Source organism: Epargyreus clarus, unplaced genomic scaffold (assembly GCF_041222505.1).
Source record: "Epargyreus clarus isolate Ecla_fem2 unplaced genomic scaffold, WU_Ecla_fem_2.2 ptg000004l, whole genome shotgun sequence".
Lineage (NCBI taxonomy): Eukaryota > Metazoa > Arthropoda > Insecta > Lepidoptera > Hesperiidae > Epargyreus > Epargyreus clarus.
Window position 1 is genome coordinate 15428090 of NW_027332212.1, and position 15147 is coordinate 15443236.

The window sequence follows — 15147 nt, forward strand, 5'->3', positions numbered from 1 at the left end:
AATGGGCCTGCCCACGCGATCGCCATAACAATGACTTCACGCGTGTGCCTCGCGGGCCGCCGGTCACGACACTGACTTTTACTTTCCACTAATTTTGATACACATCGATACTTCATCTTGGGTTACTGACACGTTACGTTTGATTACAATCAACTAAATGAAGCATTAGTTAAGAGCTCATAAAAATAACGGACATATTGAAGAAGTAGGGAGTATAAATTCCAAAGTGACGTTACGTCTTTTGTTTATTTGTAAAATAATAACACTTGTTGTGACTTCTGTACCTACACGTTCGTGTTTCAAACTATAAGGGTTGTTTTTTGGATGTAAACTCTTCACCTTTGCTACATACGTCTATAGACGGCAGACATCACTTAACTAAGACTGCCTGTTCGTCCACGCCATATTGTTGTTACGTATTACAAATTATGTTTACTTACTCGCATTTTTGATGAATTTCTCTGTGAGAGACTTGACGGAGCTCTGGCGCACGGTCTTGCGGTCCTCGCGCCGCTCCGTGCGCTCGCTGCGCTCAGACTTCTCCATCCTGTCCTTCCCGCGTCTGTCCTCCCTTCTCTCTGTGGTGGCCGTGCTCTTCTTTTCTATTCTATCCTTCTGCCGTTTTTCGTTTTGCGTGCTGACTGTCTCGGTGTCGGATCTTTCGAGGTGTTCCCTGTGGCTTTGCTTCTCCTCTTTCCTCTCGATATCGCTGACGTCGACGACCTCCACCCGTTCCTTCTGTAAGTGCCGCTGTTCTCTTCTGTCCAAACTCTCGGTGCCACTCTCAATCCTGCTTTCGATGATTCGACGGTCGCTGTGCGTGAATTGATCGAGTGCAGCTCGCTCGTCTTTCTGTAAGTTTTAACAATGATTAATATATATGGTTCACATAAATGACTTAATAATGTGTCTATAAAATGTTACCTGATATGAGCAGTAGAACAATACTCAAACAAACATGCATTAAGTATATGTATAACAGTAAGTAAAGTAGGAATCAGTAGATACTCGTAATAAAATCTGAAATACCTACGGATTATTTAATAAAACAGCAATTATTAAAAAATATTTCCAATTTACATAATTTCTAAATACAATATTTAGGAAAACGATTTGCAAAATAGGTATATTTCTACCGCCAATAACAACTGTGATGAACGTCACATTACGAAAAGAGGGTCAACAAAAGAGCAATGACGTATTTACGAAACCGTACAATATCAGTTACTTCCCAAATATAAATCTCCTTAATCTTAATATAATTGGTTAAGTGATAGGAATACACCATTTACTTTGAAATTGTAGCTAAAACATCTAAAATTGTTCAGAAACAAATTATTGCTATTTAAATAGTACAGGCACTTGTGCAATTATTCGTAATCGTAAAATTTAAGTGAATATTCCTCCACTTAGATACTTACGTTGTGGATTTCACTCAACGTCGTGCCTGTGTCGCCGCCGAACTTCTTGGTGGTGGTGATGGCAGCGAGGCCGTGGAGCCGCGAGGGCCGGTCTCCTTGGCCCTGCAGCAGTTTCTCCAAGTCCTCAGGCTCCGTGGAGTAGGCGGTGACGGACACGGTGCCTTCCGGCTCGCTGCCGTTGCGCGAGTGGAACTCTTGTCGAATCACTGTACCTTTCACTGTTTGGCGGAAAACGCAAAAAAATGTAAGCCAACCGTTTACATAAATAGCTTTTGTTAACTATTCGGCGAGTTGCTCAACTGACTGCACCCGCGTTTTATACGGATTACAGTACTTATTTATTTGGTGCTGCGTGTAAGATATGTAGGTATGTGTCAACACGCTACAACGAGACACGTCAGTCGTATATACACAAAATTTACAATGTTTGGCTGTTTGTTCAGTTGTTTAATATGATTAAAATTCTGATAGCTTATATGTTTAATTTTTTATTATATCATTTTCTTATTACTCATATAAATAACTGTACAAATTTATGTATTCGCGCAAATTACGCACAGTGATTAAATCGGGACATGAAATACGAATTTTACGGCACAATAGATTTGATGAGATACTAAGTACAATTTTAAAATTTCAATAATGTTTGGCGTGAGAAAAGTCATTAACATTTATGGTAACACAGTCAGCTGTGTACACATGTATTTCATGTAAACGTCCTGTGATTCATAAAGTAAACACTTACCTTGATAGTTCGTCGCTCCATTTCTGAGAGCCTTGATACCGAACAGCGGTCTCCCGTCAGCGTCCAGGGGCCCCGGGCCGTAGCTTGACGTGATCACATCGATTGGCTTAGAGATGATCTTAGAAGGGCTAGGAGCCCTATATTTAGGTTTATCCGAATCTATCTTTTTAGTGCTGAACGTTCGCGTCTCGGATGTAATCTTCTTCAGATTCCTGTTAGTCACCCACGATGGCTTTTCTTCTTGTTGCTGCTTTTGGGGTATTTTCTTCTCGATATCGTAAACGGTTTTTACGAGAACTTCCTTTTTACTTAAAGTATCTGATTTTTGGCGCTTGAATTCCGGTTGTGCCGTTCTTTCTGGACTTTGAGGTTTACGTTCAGGACTTTGAGGTTTGCGCTCGTGGGCCTGAGGCTTACGTTCGGGACTTTGATGCTTGCGTTCTGGACTTTGAGCCCTGCGTTCTGGGCTTTGAGCCTTGCGTTCCGGGCTTTGAGCCTTGCGTTCCGGGCTTTGAGGCTTGCGTTCTGGGCTATGAGGCTTGCGTTCTGGGCTATGAGGCTTGTGTTCTAAACTGTGAATGTTACGTTCTGGGCTCTTAGCGATTCGTTCTGGACTACGTCTCTTTTCTGGTGATGGTGAGCGTTTTCCATTTAGATGTACAATCTCGATGGTATCTTTTGAGAACGTCCGTTCAGACACACTCCTTGTCGTCGTCGTGGTTTGTCGTGACTCCACGGCACGGTGTTCTGTTACTCGCCTGTGCTTATCATCCGCAATCTTTTTAGTTTTTGAATCAGAGAATTTTAATTTATCTGATTCGTTCAGACCCACCTTTTTCATGTAAGCTGAAGCATACTCGTTGAAGCGGTTTCCCTTTGATTTAGAAGCTATTGTTTTAGTTGGTGAAAGAGGTCTAGTTTTCTTATCAGGACTATGGGGGCGAACTGGGCTTTTTGGGATTGATCTTAAAATTGGCTTTTCAGGGCTGTGTGGTCTTTGACGTTTATCAGTTATTGTTTTAGTTGGTTCTTTCCCGTGACCATTTAACATTGGCTTTGATGGCTCCTTGACTTCGCTTCGGTCAGGTGAAGGCTTAGAAAGATGATCTGTGACTATAATTTTTTGGGGAGTTGATTTAGGTTGCCTGTCTGGAGAGAAAGTTTTGTGGGGTGAAGGTTTGGCGTGTCTCTCGGGTGATTTTGTAGGCGCACGGTCCGGAGATCTGGCTTTGATTATCCTTGTAGTAGTCACCTTGGAGGTCCTTGAAAACGTAGATGAATCTTGTTCAGTTTCCATCTTTTTCTTCGCGACTCGTATTTGAGCTCTTATACGTCGTCTTTGCTCGTAGCCCACGACCTTTTCCAACTGAAAAGTAGACCATAGTCAGTATGAGTATAAATAAAGTTTAATTATAAAAGCTGAAACAATAATCATGCAAAGATATTTACTGACCATTTGTTCCAGAAGGTCCAGGTCGAAAATGTCTTCGATACAAGGCTGGTGGTGCTCCACGCTGCTACGTCGGCGTTCACTGCTCACAGTTGATCTCTCCACGCTAGTTCTTCTTAGTTCGACGCCAAATTTACCACTGCCGCGTCTGCTGCTAACTTCTGTGTCAGTTATTTCTGCTGTCTTTGATTCTTCTTTTATTTGGCTGGTTTTTGTTGGTCGTAAGTAACCCGGAATTTTGTCTTGTGGTTTATCTGGTTTTTCAGGATCAGGTCGCGCTTGCTTAGGAGAGGCGGCTCGTTCTGTAGCAGGATAACGAGACAAAACAGTTTTAGTGGTAGTTGTTGTTTCTGTTACTTGACCTAATGGTGATTTAGTCCTAGAAAGTTCAGGCGAATGCGCTCTGAAACGTGATGGACTACTGCGGATTTTTTCATCTTTATCACGTACTGTTTGCTGAATTAAATTGACTGTACTATGTGTAGAATGATCCTTTAAACCCGTAACTGGTAAAGATTCATCTTTATCACTATCAATATTTGATAACGGAACAGAACCATCTTCTGAAGAAGGATGTAAGGCAGTCGTAGAGTCGGTTTTGGGCGATTTTTTTATAACTCCTATATCCGTTAATTTTGTTGTCTTTGTTTTGTTTGTTACTTCTTTTGTTTTTTGAGTAGTGGAGGCGATGTTCTCAAATAACGCTTTAGCTTTTTTGACAGCTTCACTACTACGCATAGTAGTTATTTTTACTGGTGGATTTCGATCAGTAGGTTTAGTATTGGGACTTGCGTGATCCTTTGTTTTTGCTTGTGATGTTGTAGTTTCTCTGACAAAAGAGTCTTGGCGTTGTCGGTCATCGTGTTCAGCATATTTATTAGACTTTATACTAATATTATCGGTAATTTTCGTCACTGTATTTTCATCATCAGTGTCATCAACAATTTTTTTCATGATCTTGTCGTGTTCTTCTTTTATTCTTCTCTCCTTTTCTTCTACTTCATGTGTTTCATTCAAAAACTGCTCAGCTGTTTTGACAAACTTATTAACTTTATCAGAGACGCTCAACAAACAATCGTCGCTTCTTAAAGAATCATCAATGTCACTAAAATCAGGACGTTCGATTTTTTGCGCGGGTTTTGGCTTAGATACCTTTACATTTTCAGCTGTTTCTACAAACAAATGAGCTTTGTCATTAACACTTAACTTCGTATAATCATCTTGATAAATTGTATTTTTGTCATACTCATCTACAATATTTCGTGAAGGGCTTCTATTATCTTTCGTTCCACGGGGACCCTTTGCAAATTTGTTTACCTTTTCTGAAACCGATAACAAACATTCGTCTGATTTTATGTTCTCAGAATCAAAATCAGAGTGCACTTTCCTCTCTACCTCTTTAAATTGAGCGGAATCTTTAGTTACATTTCTTGAATCTGTTTTACCAGTGATTTTTTTATCAATGACATTGAGTAAATAGTTATCAGTATGATCCACATCAGTTCTCTTAACGAATAGTTCATCATCTTCACATATCTCAACAATATCATCCACGATAGACTCGGATTCATGAATTGTGTGGTAAGTACGTTTATTAAATTCGTCATCAGGTTCATTTACTTCATCTGGGAATCTAGGAGTGCCAATATCTTCCAAGAATCCAACAGGTGTGGGACAAATTCGGTCGGGTGAATTTTCTCTAGAAGATTTGGCTTGTTGGACATCAATAATAATGTCATCGTCCTCTATAGAAGTATTTAATGCTGTGGCAGATTTAGGTTTGCTTGTTGGGAACTTCGTGTGAGATTCTTTCGGTTGAGATTTTGACCCTTTTGTAGTCGTTGGAGTTTGTTTTACTGCTCTCGTAGACATGTCACTAACTTGTATTTCTGGCCTCGATTTTATCCGTTGCGATGTTATCTTCTTTGTTTTGAGTGTAATATCACTGGTTGTGCGAATCACTTTAGTATCTGAATCTTTTTTGGGGTTCATATTTTCTTTATTGATACCTTTCGGTGTTGCTTGTTTTGTATCAGGTTCGTTGGTTTTATAAACAGTATTCGAAACAGGCTTTGGAGTCATTTTTGTAGTGGCAATTTTTGAAAAGCTGTTCTGTTTTATAGCACTGATCGTCTTTTTGGAATCCATAGCAATTTTTTCTATGGTTTTATCGGTTCTTGTGGGCGATGTAGCGCTTGGTGACGGTTTACGTATATGCGATGGAATTGAATCTCTTGTCTTGTTACCAACTTTCGGTATTTGTGGGGATTGAGGTCTATCCACAGATGTAGCAAGTTTTTTTGGCGAAATGCTACGTGTTTTGGAAGGGGATTCCGGACTATCAGGCTTGGAATATGTATTTGTAGTTGTCTTTTTAATTGGAGAAACATTTCTGGACGGAGGTTTACTAGAAACTTTGGGCTCTTTTTGTTTTTCGGGTTTAGCTTTATCCGTATGAGTATCATGTTTACTTACAACATTCTTTTTGATAGTTTCCACAACACTCTCATTCACAGTTTTTTGAATATTGGCCGAATACTGTGGAATCTGAGACGTTCTATCCAGGTCCTGTAAGCTGGTGGGCGTTTTACTTGTTTTTACTGGACTCTTTTCCCGGCTGGGTGATCGGATATTACGGTCCGGTGACAATTTTCTTAAAGACTTTTGGACTTTGTCCAGTATTTCTTGCTCTCTTTCTGATTGAATAAATTCTGTACTGAAATCATTAGATTTAATAATATTGGTTTTCTTAACAGTCTCATAGTCTTCTGTAGATTTAATCAATTGTTCAGATTCTTTAGGAACCTTACGAGTCGGAGATACAGAAGAACGTGGGGTTATAAATTCATCTTCAATGACATCTGTAATAGTATCATCCTGAATAGACTCAGTAGTTTGTGTTAAATTACACTCTGTAGATGTTATCGCGATGTTTGTTTTAGAATGTGATGTAGTTTTAACCGGACTACTCTGCCTTTGTGATCTGGTAGGTGAAGGCTCTTTTGGAAATTGTTTTACGGTGTTGGTTCCAACGGTAGTAAGTGTTGAGGTATGTTCCGTCGGTTTTTCTTTAGGACTTTTCATTGGCTTAACGGGACTTTTTTGCGTCAAAAGTTTATCAGATAAGTCAACCTTTGCATCTTGTAATTTGAGTTTATCGAGTATTTGGTGGTCTTCAGGACGATTTTGCTTGGGATAGTCGTCGTCTTCAGTATTTTGGGATGGATTAGGCATAGAATATGGCCTCTTACTGGATGGTTGTTCTTTTGGTTTCCTTTCTGGGCTTTGACGAGAAGTTTGTTTACTGTCTTCTTTTATAATTGTTTGTGTCTTTGTTTCTTTTGCTTCAGTTTTATCAGTAATAACAATTGATGTGCCTTTGGTATTAATATCAATTTTAGTTTTGATATTTTGTTTAGTTGGAGATGCTCCCCTAGATGATGTTTCTGGTGTTCTGGGTTTATCATCTTTAGGTTGACGATCATGATATACATTAGACTCCGTAATATCTTTGCGTTCTTGTCTCAAAAAATCTGTTGCCGTTGATGTAAAATTGGTTTTTGATTCTTTCCGTGGCGTTTCCTCATACGGGCCTGGACTACGACAGGGTGACACACTAGGTGAGCTTGCATTAGAGTCCGTAGTCTTGAATAATGTCTTTTCATCAGTAGTTATTGTAGTTGTTTCTGTGGTTGTCTCATCAGACATGCCAAGAATTTTTCGACACCGTTCTTCGTAAGTTTCACGCCTTTCAAGAGGTGGTTTTGGTTTCGGTGATTTTGGCGATGCCTCTGTTTTATTTTCAGGTTGTTTTTCAAGAAAATCTTTTGATTCAACCATAGGTGATACAGAGAAACTAGATGGTGGTTTCTCCGTAGGTGAAACCTGATTGTTATCCACAGAAGGTTTTTTCAAAGAGCTTTTCCTCGGAAGACTTTCTTTAATTGGTCTCTTCTCCGGCGATGGAGATCTGCAAGGTATTTTTGATGGAGATTTGGATCGACTTGACGTTATGACTTCGTCGTTTTGATTAGTTTTTGTATCTTCTGTACTATTTTCACTATCCAATTCCTGTTCATCCAAATCAGTTACTGTTGGCTTCTCAAGACGAGGTGAACTAAAGTACACAAAACCACTAACTGATGTTGTTGGAGAGCTCTGACCTGTTGAAGGCTCTGTTTCCACACCTTTAGGCTTCCTTGTAGGACTCGTGGAAGGAGTCACAAGTTGTTTAGGACGTTGTTTAGTGGTAGTATTTTTATTATTTTCTTCAACTTTGCGCTCTACATTAAGAAAATCTGTTGTTTGTTGATTTTTAACATCTTTGGTCGAAGTAACGTCTTGAGTTGTAGGTTTCGAGGAAAACACTGTTGAAACTGTTGGTTTTTTTGGAGATTTAGGTTCACTAGTACGCGTAGAATCGGTAGTTTCTATATTTTCCTTGCTTAATCGCTGTGTTTTCTTATAAGTTCCGTATTTAGACGGTGAAGCCTCTCGACTTGGTGCATCTTTAGAAGTATCTGTGACAATAGTATCATGATATTTTTTGGTAACATTCTCAGTCAAAATATTTGTTTTAGATGTTTTGGTAGTTATAGAATCACTTTCATTAATTTCGTAAGTATCAGAACGTATGTTTTTTAAAGGAACTTTTTGAGGCGAAGGCGACCGTGAAGCATTTCTTAATATTGGATTAGATTTATTCGTCGTTTCAGGTTTAACAAAGTCAGTCGTATCTTTAGAAGGACTTTTTCTTGTTGTAGTTTCAACCTGTTTAATCGAATCCTTTCTACTCGGAGACGAATCTTTTGTAATCAATTTGTTATCATTAGGAGCATCCTTTCTTGGTTTGGAATAATCATTAGGCATTTTGGGAAGCAGATCTTCCTGGACGGGAGTCTTTTTGCCCGGGGAAGTTTCCCTAGAAGGAAATTTGTTTGGACTACTTGCCTTTATGGTACGGCTTATATTGGTTGGTGACTTATGCCGACCAGATTCAGGAACGTCATCAATTGGTGTTTTCTTAGCAGGAGAAGGTGTTCTCATTGGATATTTATCAGGACTTGGTGAATGATTCCTTAATGTTGTTTGAGACGATTCAGTACGGATGGACGAAGTTGTAACTTTTTCTGATGTATGTTTAGAAGACGTCAATTTAGTATCTTGACGTTTGTCTGGGCTTGGCGAGTCTCTTCTTAATGTTGACCGCGGGGAAGTAGAGCGTGAGTCATGACGATTGGTATTTGGTGAATTTGGAGACTCCTTCTTTGTCGGAGAAGATTCTCTTGAAGGAGTGCGTTTATCAGGGCTGGATCTAGTATTTTTATTCCCCTCGTGTGGTGCCGGCTTTTGGTACTGGGGCAGAGGAACATCTTTTGTTGGACTTTTCCTTGTCGGTGATACAGATTCTCGAACGTGATGTTTATCAGGACTTGGAGATTTATTCCGTAATAATGGACTTACTACAGAAAAAGGCACGTCAGGGTGATCTGGACCTCCTGTGTATTCTTGTTCATTAGCAACTGGTGAATCAGGACTTGGAGACTGTTTAACTAAAGATGGACATGTTTGAGGAGCGGGAGAATTTGAATTTGGTTCGATGTCAGAACTATCAATAAGGCGTTTCAAATTCTTAGTAGTGATAGAAGTCTCACGTGCATTTTTCGAAACCTGTTCACTGGTACGAGTATACATTTTCGTTTCCTCATCGATGAATTTATAGTGATCTTCTTTAACCTGCATTATAGGTTCAAGTGGAGTTTTATGTTTTATTGGTGATTTATCGTCCGGTTTATCTCCCCTAACGGGAGAAATTGGATCATCAGGTGATTTCGGTTTGCTAGCAGCAGTAGGTCTCATATATCCCGGGGTTTTGTCTTGAATATTATCTGAAGCATTTGGTGATGTTTTTCCTGGTGAGGGTTGGTCTTCAGGACGTGTTTTGTCTTTAGGTTTCGCAGATTTTGGGGGAGAAGAATCGCGTGGGTATTTTGGAACATTTTCAGAGGTGATGTTATCTGGATAATTATATACTGGCTTTCTGTCAGGACTCTTCCTAGATCTTGTAGGAGATACTGTTTGGTGAACCACCCCAGGGGATTTTTTCTCTGGACTTGAACGATCTGGGGAACGGCGGGTAATAAAATCGTTGGGATGAGATTTTTCTGTCTTAATATATCTGTCAGGGCTTGGACTAGATCGAGTAGGAGTTTTTCTATTCCCTTGGCTATCACGTGGTTTTACTGGAGTTTGGTTGGTATGCGGATGTTGTTCAGAAGTATCAAATCGCTGAGGTTTTCGGTCAGGACTTTTGCGAGTTCTATCAGTAGGACTTTGTAGTCTTTTCTCTGGACTGATACTTGGCCTCGCACGATACTCGTTATCGTGCTTTCTATCGGGACTGTAAGAAGGCCTCGTCGGAGACCTTGGATGAAGAGGTCGTCGTTCTGGGCTGGTATATGTGTTAGATTTGATTTCAGTCACGGAATGTGTTGAATGAGTGCTGGAATATCTGTCTGAAACGGTGCGAGTTGGAGAATATCTGTCAATTTTATTAGGACTTCCACCTCGACTATGCGGCTGCCTGTAAGTCTTATCGGGGCTAACACTACTTCTTAGAGAAGAATTGCTAGACTTGAACGTTTTGCTTCCCGGCGATGAAGCTCTAGTAGATGGTCTTGTCGGCGTATCAGACCGCAGGGTGCTTGCCCAAGCCTGGTGTGATGGACTCCAGTCGTTACTAATTTTCTTTTGTGAAAAATCGGCTTGGTATGTTGTTTGATACTGATCAGAGCTTACTTTTCTCTCAATTATTTCTTCACGCTTAGTCTCTCGCGTGACGTTGTGAACTCGTTCTTCATTGTCTTTAAAAATCTGGGTCTCCTTACGGTCACTACTACGGTGTACGTTTTGATTTTCATGCGATGAAATGACATCGCGATGGTTCACATCGTTAATATAATTGTCATATTTCTGATTATTACTTTTATATTGTGTTGTCTGAATATAGTCATCATTTTTATTCGTCACGTTTTCTACATTACGATTCTTTTTAAAATCGAAATCATCCACCGCTCTTTGGGTGTCCACGATGTTGTTTGTGTTAGTGTCAAACGTTTCTCGAGTGGTTTTTGACGATGATTCGTTGACGTGCGACTGCTTTTGTGTTGACGTGTATGACGAAGTTTTACTTTCGTTTTTAGTCTGTTGCGAATGTTGTTCGGAACGGCTACTTTGCACAACAGGTGCACGAAATTCACGCCGCGTGCTGGTTACTTTTGTGCCATCGGGTAAACGTCTAGTTTCTACCACCACTTTAGTGTTATCGTCGGGATATTCCACTTTTCTAGAGACCACTTCGCCATGTTCATAATCACTCCTCAAATTTTGTTCATAATCATTAGTTTGCGTAAACCGTTTCGTAGTCACTTCCTCGTTACGGTTCGTGTCGTGAGAAACTTGTCGAGATAGGTCATAATCCTTATTAGTTATATATGGCACTGATTCGTTGGTCGAGGAAATTTTTTGGAACTTTGAAGTAGAAGTCGACGAACTGGTTGTCGACGAAAACTGAGTTCCATCGTCCGACTTGCGCACCACCTGCTCGTGGGCGGCGGTGTTGGAGGTACTTTCATTTCGTTTCAGACTAGTGTTGCCATCGTCATACTCAGTGACCGCTTGCTTATGTTGATCGATGGCAGCGAATTGGCCCTTTCCACCCTCCACGTCATATCTACCCTCAATGTTAGCTTGAACGGACTTAATGTGGGTGTGACCGTCGTCGGTCGTCCTGTTTTCGGATTCGACGTTCCACCCGGCGTTCGATAGCTCCTTCAGATCTGTAAAGGATTGACACTCGTCAACTGGGGCTTATGATTGCTCGGGCTGTTGTTACTGGTTAATAGGCGTTAGTTCGGTTAGGTTTAAGTCGGTGTAGACGTGCAGTAAGCACCTTGGCCGCGGTACGAGAACTCCTTAGGCGGGGAGCCCGCGTCGCGCACTTCCTTACTCTTCATCGACTGGAAGCTCTGGTCCGCGAAGGACTTCACATGTCCCTGCGTTGATGTGAACTCACAACCTGTCGAAATTTGTATAACTACTCTAACAGTTTCTATTCAATACATTATTATAATTTTCGCTGAAATAAAAAGGAGAGTCAAATTAAAAAGCAGTGTGGGACTTCATGTGCAAACAAACATATTGATGGGACTTAATTATTATTACACAGGGCTAAGAAATTTTGAATATCAAAATTAAACTGCAATAAACAATTAAAAATACGATCGCTCCGTATTTTAGGATGGATTGAGCTGTTTAAGGAGGGCTGAGGATGAAGGATATGATCATCAAGACTTGAAAAAAATCTATCGTCATACGTATATTTATGTTTTTATTATTTTGTTTGATTGTGTTACGTATAATGTATGAAAAAATCTAATTAACGATAAATACGTTCAGAATGCACATTATTCTCTAACTAGCACAATTATTAAGTCTATTATTAAGTCTATTAAGTTTATTATTTTAAACCTAATGACTTTATAGACGTCTATATGATAACTATTTAATTGCTATCATCTATAATAATTAATGATCACACACGACATTGTAGTCACTCGTTTATTTTAAACTTTGTGTATAGATCCGCGCAACATTTTCTCTGGGGAATGATCAGGATCACATGGGTAGCGAGGTAGTGGGTAAGGGTAGTGGGTAGTGGGTAGCGTGGTGCGTACCTTTCCCCTCAGCGCCGGGCTCCGGCGAGTACAGGTTGCGCAGGCGCTCCTCCCGCAGTCGATACATGTGTGCGCGGATCTCTTTCTTGCGGGAAAAGTCCTCCGTTTGTTGCCACTGGAAATATCAGGTTCATTGTTTTAATATCTAAAGTCATTTACATCTACGTCTAAGTCTAAACCTTAATTTGACCTTTATCCAAAAATATATTTAATAAAAATATTTCGCAATGGGAATATAAAAAATACATAGAGCCAAAAATATAGCGAATAAGAAAGGACACTTTTTTACACTCGGTAATGGTAAAACTCACACAATTGTAAAAAAATGTAAAAAATGCGTTATAATTAATTATTAATATAATTCCTTCCTCTCAATAACACAAAGCGATAAAGTAATTAATTACATATATATTAAAAGTATTGTTGTCTTACCATACGACGCAACACGTCTTCGTCGCGTATCAGGGATACGTCTCCTTCAGACATACTGGAATCATATACAAACAAACATGTTATTATTTACATCGTACATAATTATGTTGACTAGTTAAACTAGATAACGGGTAAATTTGGACCAAGTAATATTTATTTTACTTATATGTTACTGTTAAATCTCAAACTGTGGTAAATAAGATTTACCAACATGAGGAGGTAAATAGGTATACGAATTTATTTAAAAAGGGGCAATTTCTGGCTTTTACCGATAGTTTTGTTAATGTTAGGATTTATCAATGGTGGTTGGTAAATATTGAATTAGGGAATAAACAACGAATATTTTTAGGGCACTAAAATACGAACAACAGACAGCGATGAATTACCTAATTATATTTATCAAAATGCTCATCGAAATACAACAATAATTTCGATCATCAAACACGATTGTCGAAACTACAGTCTTATTTACTACTTTCAATATCTTTAAAGACGTGTTTATTTATGGACGTATACTTTCATATATAGATACTATAAAATGTCTGGTAATCAAATTGACATTGATATCAGAAAAATTGTGGTCAGTTTGTAAAATGCGTGTGTCATTACCGTCGCCACGGGCTAAATTAATATGTATTGGCGACGACAAGTCATCCAGTTGATGTAATTGCAACTCGCCACAATTATACATCAAGGACCACCAATAACCATTATTCGACCACAGGCTAACTGAACAAATTTTATTTTATACGATGGAATAACACCCACTTCAATGTAAGTTTTAGACAATGTAAGTTTTAGTTTGGTCTGCTCCTATTCTATCATTATTCTATGATTTATCAATACTTGATATAATAATGATTGATATATATAATAAGATTGAAGTGGTAAGTTTGCATAAGTGGTCAATGCCGTCCATGGATATATTTAACCAACTCTATGTTGAATATGAGGTCTATCTGAAGCTGATAAGTAACTTCACTCCTGAGGATTAAGACGATCGCCACAAATGCAACCTCATATGCGAGATGACGTAAACGAAACTCAAAGTTATTTTAAAAGCTTATTGAATCAATACTCGAAATGTAGTTGAATAACTTGCAAAAAACCTAGAATCTTGACCTAAAATCGTTGCAATATTTACTTGTAGCTCAGGGTTGAATTGAGTATTTTTTGCTGCTTTAAAGCCCATTATGCACATATGATCTGTGGAGCAAAGCTTAAATTGGGCAGCCATATGGCGCTAAGGTCGCATCCATATCAGGCCGGCCTCGCCACCCCGCCGCCCTTGCCCTGCATAGTCAGTACGCGCCCTTATATGGCTCTCTCGACAACTGCACTACAATCGGTCCACTTAATGAACACATCAATGTGAGATCGATGGTAATTGAATGTTTTTAAAGAATCTCAAGCTTTGGCTCGTACCACTTAAATACTTTTGGCTTGATTTTACCATTTATCAGATGGGTCCTGTGCTTATGAATAAACATAATATGACTTTTTATGACATGTTATTTTTATGGACAAATTACGCAGTAAATATTAACATATTATAGCTGATATTAATTAAGGTTTATGTTAAATCATGTACATAATAAATATCTCTAAGTTCCTAGGTTCATAGTAACATTAGTAACAGTTGGCTTTGTGACTCGGATGGAACTATTAGAGTTGCCTAAAATATATTAAAGCTGATCGCAGTGGCTTCCTGGACATAAACCAGGACCCTGTCATCAAATAGTGGTAATAAAGGTGGTCCCGGTCAGTCCCTTAATAACCAAATAGGATAACGTGCCACTTAGTGACGTCAGCTAATGTGCTGATAGGCGGAGCTCTTCTACAATACTACTAATGGTTTCTACAGATGTGCATCACTACACACCTTTAAACTTGATAACACCTGTTTACTAATACAACTGAAGTCTCCACTAATTGCCTCCACACCTCATTTACGTACTTTGAGTAAGAGCGTTTGTTTCGTACATTCGATATACCCATTTTAGGGTTCCGTAGGCAAATGGCAGAAATCAGTAGTCTTATAATTTATCCATTGCGATTGTCTATCCATTTTTTTTGTTTTTAGAACTAATTTAAAAATTAGATGTTGAGTAGTATAACATGGTGGCATAGATTAGTAAAGATTACTCACTCCTAACTAGAAAATGTACCCAGTTTTGAGAATTGAAATACTTGCGTAAAAAAGTTTTGCCACGTCTCCGTGCTAAAATATCCCTAAATTATTTGAAATAATCATTTATTTATTATGTAAATTCATGTAAATTATATTAGTTATTTATTCGTAAATTTTCTCTAAAAATGTTTTTATTTGTCAAGAATTCAAAAAAAGAACTTACGATAATAAGC

At 38.9% G+C, this 15147-nt stretch overlaps 1 protein-coding gene across 4 annotated transcripts in view; it reads right to left on the reverse strand.

The window, feature by feature from the left end:
- The window catches only part of LOC140757688 (uncharacterized), a 71524-nt gene that overhangs the window by 31819 nt on the left and 24558 nt on the right, over window positions 1-15147 (reverse strand). For 3 of the 4 annotated variants that reach the window (XM_073093597.1, XM_073093596.1, XM_073093599.1), the window contains exons 2-8: window positions 12784-12838; window positions 12352-12466; window positions 11568-11693; window positions 3620-11454; window positions 2167-3532; window positions 1422-1639; window positions 441-852 (exon numbers count right to left, since the gene is read on the reverse strand). In XM_073093597.1, the coding sequence (XP_072949698.1) occupies window positions 441-852; window positions 1422-1639; window positions 2167-3532; window positions 3620-11454; window positions 11568-11693; window positions 12352-12466; window positions 12784-12837 (10126 nt within the window). In that variant the 5' untranslated portion in view covers window position 12838. The remainder of the gene's footprint in view (window positions 1-440; window positions 853-1421; window positions 1640-2166; window positions 3533-3619; window positions 11455-11567; window positions 11694-12351; window positions 12467-12783; window positions 12839-15147) is intronic. The other variant, XM_073093598.1, reaches the window with a different exon arrangement.